The sequence below is a fragment of the Triticum dicoccoides genome, chromosome 5B (assembly GCF_002162155.2).
Source record: "Triticum dicoccoides isolate Atlit2015 ecotype Zavitan chromosome 5B, WEW_v2.0, whole genome shotgun sequence".
Classification (NCBI taxonomy): Eukaryota; Viridiplantae; Streptophyta; class Magnoliopsida; order Poales; family Poaceae; genus Triticum; species Triticum dicoccoides.
The window spans coordinates 414,325,248-414,328,894 of NC_041389.1; the positions used below are offsets into that span (position 1 = coordinate 414,325,248).

The 3,647-nt window shown below is 44.7% G+C and overlaps 1 protein-coding gene across 3 annotated transcripts; it reads right to left on the reverse strand.

The window, feature by feature from the left end:
- Window positions 1-269: 269 nt before the first annotated feature.
- Window positions 270-3,647, reverse strand: LOC119309668 (probable E3 ubiquitin-protein ligase RNF144A-B). 3 transcript variants are annotated; one of them, XM_037585626.1, is made up of 3 exons: window positions 3,306-3,646; window positions 2,615-3,224; window positions 270-693 (listed from the first exon to the last, which is right to left on the reverse strand). In XM_037585626.1, the coding sequence occupies exons 1-3, from the start codon at window positions 3,595-3,597 to the stop codon at window positions 615-617; spliced, it is 981 nt and encodes a 326-aa protein (XP_037441523.1). In that variant the 5' UTR covers window positions 3,598-3,646; the 3' UTR covers window positions 270-614. The 3 variants fall into 3 exon arrangements, with proteins under 3 accessions (XP_037441523.1, XP_037441524.1, XP_037441525.1); XM_037585627.1 differs by having other exon boundaries at window positions 2,615-3,206; window positions 3,306-3,645; XM_037585628.1 differs by lacking the exon at window positions 270-693 and having other exon boundaries at window positions 2,611-3,224; window positions 3,306-3,647.

The window sequence follows — 3,647 nt, forward strand, 5'->3', positions numbered from 1 at the left end:
CTGGCGGTAGGCAAAAGGGTCAGATCCCGAAATATTTCCGGAGGGGGGGGGGGGTGGTCAGATCCCGAATTTGTTTGGCAAAAGGGTCAAAACATGAAATTTAGCCGCAAAAATCACTCCCCCATGGCTTCACTAGGGTGTGGGGTATATGGTAGGGGGGCAGGACCCACACAAGACACAACCAAACACGCCCATAGCTTCTAAACAGCACCAGTTGCCAAAGTACAAACTCGAGCCTTGCAATATATAGAAATAACTGGTATAAAAGATCCGGTCATCATCAAGCATAACCAAGCACAAAATCAGTCAGGCCAACTGCAGACACATGCATTACTGCACCACTGCAACACACAGGTTAAAATCTGCATGAAGTTCCAGCGCAAAACTGCTGATCTGCCTACAATGAATGAGGACACAAAGTGTAACATCACCCAGTGCAAAACTGCTGATCTGACTACAGCAAATGAGGAAAATTTACAGCTTTGCAGATGAACCACACCAGTTCGAGGGGCTTGTGTGCTTTGCACATCTCCAGTCCGCGGAGGTGATAGCCTACTTATTTCGTGGATGCTAACCTATAACTATGTACAAAGTCTGAGTTTGTTTGACCTTCACTACCGCTTGCAGTTCTTACAATAGTGAAGAGCTTTACTCATTGGAGCAGCGCAATGGTAACAGAAGTACTGTTTACACCTTCAAAACCGAAAAAAAAAAAAACTGTTAGTGATGCCATGAAGTCTGTAAACATATAAAAATGACAACATATGTGTTTACTGCTTAAAGAACCTGTACATATAACAAAAGATATTGCAGATTTTCTTTTAAAATATATTATGAATGTAGATTTGAGCTTTATAAATAGCCCTAACATTTGATTTAGTATTTAAAACAACCCCAATTGGTCTGACTTTTGTTCATGTGTGATGGCAGGTAGTCCTGACTTGCTTACTCAAAGTTAAAATTGCCGAGACAAACTGTGGCAGTGGAGATCTAATGTAAGATAAACCAAATCAACAAACTCCCGACAGGAACTATGCAAGATAAACTAAAACAACAAACCCCAATACACTCCCAAAGGAACTAGCAAAAAACAAATTTCCAGAACCGTATAACTTGATAGGTAATGCTTAATGTAAGAAAAAACAAAACCAACAAGCTTCCAACAGAACTGTTCAAGAAAAACTAAAACAACAATCCCAGCACACTAAGCAAAACACAAATTTCTAGAACCGTATAACCTGGGAATGCTAAGTCTCCTGGTATTATAATACCAGATACAGGTCCTAACACATCTAACAAGCTATTGGCTATTATAACTGGTTTCACGAAAAAACCCTTTAGTTACTTTAAATAGCTACCCGTGGATCTTATTTGTATAAAACACATCTTCACCCAGAGAATATAATCAGAAGGTGGGCTAAGAAGAGTGAATTTTGTTCACTGGGGCACATGCACCCGGTTGATTTTAGAAAATGCCCTTTTAGAAGTTCTACAGGACTGGATATTTTTGGGTAGATGTACATTGATTGATGAGTTCTGATCCTGTAGACTTTGGGACAATATATTAGTTCCTGTGATAAAGGGCAGCCCCAGTGCATGTCGCTCCCGCTTGCGCAGGGTCTGGGGAAGGGTCCGACCACTTTGGGTCTATTGTACGCAGCCTTTGGGACAATATATTAGTTCCTGTGATAAACAAGAAAAAATTGCATACATTGTTTTCTGGGAACACATTTTCAAGCCAGATAACGTTGATTGACTACTGCATTTTCCAGTAAGTAAGAAAGAAAGAGACATAATTTTGGATCAAAATTTGCATATTCACACTTCATAGATCAATGTGCACGCACAAAATAACAGATATTTTTGGAACTTAAAAGTAGGCAAATGCAACCTCGATGTGTGCCGGCGCACTGTCTGTGGACTAAGGGTGAAAAGTTGTCAAATACCACCCCATTTACAGAACATCAAGTTTTCCAGTTCTGTTAGAAAATACAAGTTGTCTTGCAAATGATTTTTCCCTGTTTTATCCCCATTTAAATACCCGCAAACATTCTCACTCTTATATAAGGGGATCCACTAAGTCATTTCCTCGTGTTTTTCCCAAATAGATGGCATCCCTAATCAATGTGCACTGTTAGAATAACACAAGGGAGTATATTGAACATCGCCCTATGGGAACTGCTATTAACAAGTAAAAGTTTGTTTAAAAGGTCACAAGCCAAATCAGTTGCTACCCATATAAGTAAAATGTGCACCCAGAAATACAGCAAAAAAAATGGCAGGATTGCGCACTCAGCATAGTACGTACTGATTAGGTATATTATGACAGACCTTAAAGAACGACTTATTGTTTAACTTTGTAATCATGGCCATCCTTCCACAGTACCAAGCAAAGAGTGTGAATATCACAGCTAAAGGTGGAGAAAGGTATTCTTAATTAGGTTTTGACTTGTGTAAACTGAAGGGCAGATTAGTCTGCCACGCCTCTTTATAGTGCACATGAACAAAATTGGATGAGGAACATTTTGGGTTTGGGATATTTCTACCATCCATTACGTTAGTCCAAGAAAAGGGCATGAATTGCAAGGGGAACATGATTAGACAGATAAACTACCTGCACTTCATGAGCAAGCACCCAGCGATCCTCGAGACATACATCTTGCAGCTGGGGCACCTCTGCCATTTCTTCTTGTTAGCCAGTTTCTTAAGCATCAGATCAGTCTCCCCCTTCTCGTCATCCCCAAGCCTCCTTAACTCCTTACACTTGATTCCGTCGTGCCACGGCACACGGCACCGTGCGCAGAACATCCGATGGCAATGTGGGCACTCGGTGTCCCTGATTTTCACCGTCCTGTCATTGTCTTTGATCAGCAACGCGGAGCAATCCTTGAAAGGGCAGTAGTACTTCTCATTCCCTAGGGACTGCTCGCACAGAGTAACACTCCAGCGATCGAAAAGCTCCTGGGGAATGATATCTCGGCATGGTTCGATCTCAACGAAGCCCTCTGTGCATTCAGGGTCAGGGCAACCTATCGATTCCACGTTCTCGCCGATCTTGGTGGCGACGTACCGCCCGACGCAGCCATTGCAGAAGGCATGCGAACAGTGGCTCACAATAAACTGCTCTGAAACCTGAACCTTCTCCATGCAGATGGCGCACCTGAAGCGGTTGCGCTTCCGCCGCTTCCCCGAATCGCTCGGCTCATCTTCCACATTGCATAAGACTGGAACAATCAGGCAACTAGCAAGCGCATTTTACGCGCATCTGCATTGAAAATCGGAAAGCGAATCTGTAGATGTATTACCTTCCAATAACTTGCGCTTCCTCTTGCGGTCGCGAGGGGACTCTTCGGTGGATTTCCCGGAGGTGCCGGCGACGTCGGGCCCGAACGGGGACGCCGAGGAGGAGGCGAAGGAGGAGGTCGGGATGGCGGTTGGAGCGCGGGAGGAGTCGATGGAGAGGAGGATGGCCTCCTGGATCTGCATCTCCTCGGGGTCGAACGAGTCGCCAAGGAACGTAATGCCGTCGTCCTCCTCGGAGGAGACGTAGATGGGGAAGTGCGGGTCGGCGGCGGCGGCTTGCGCCTCCATGTCCATGGCCGGCAGGAGTGGTGCTCAGCCAGCGGCGGCGGCTCGTGATCCTTCCG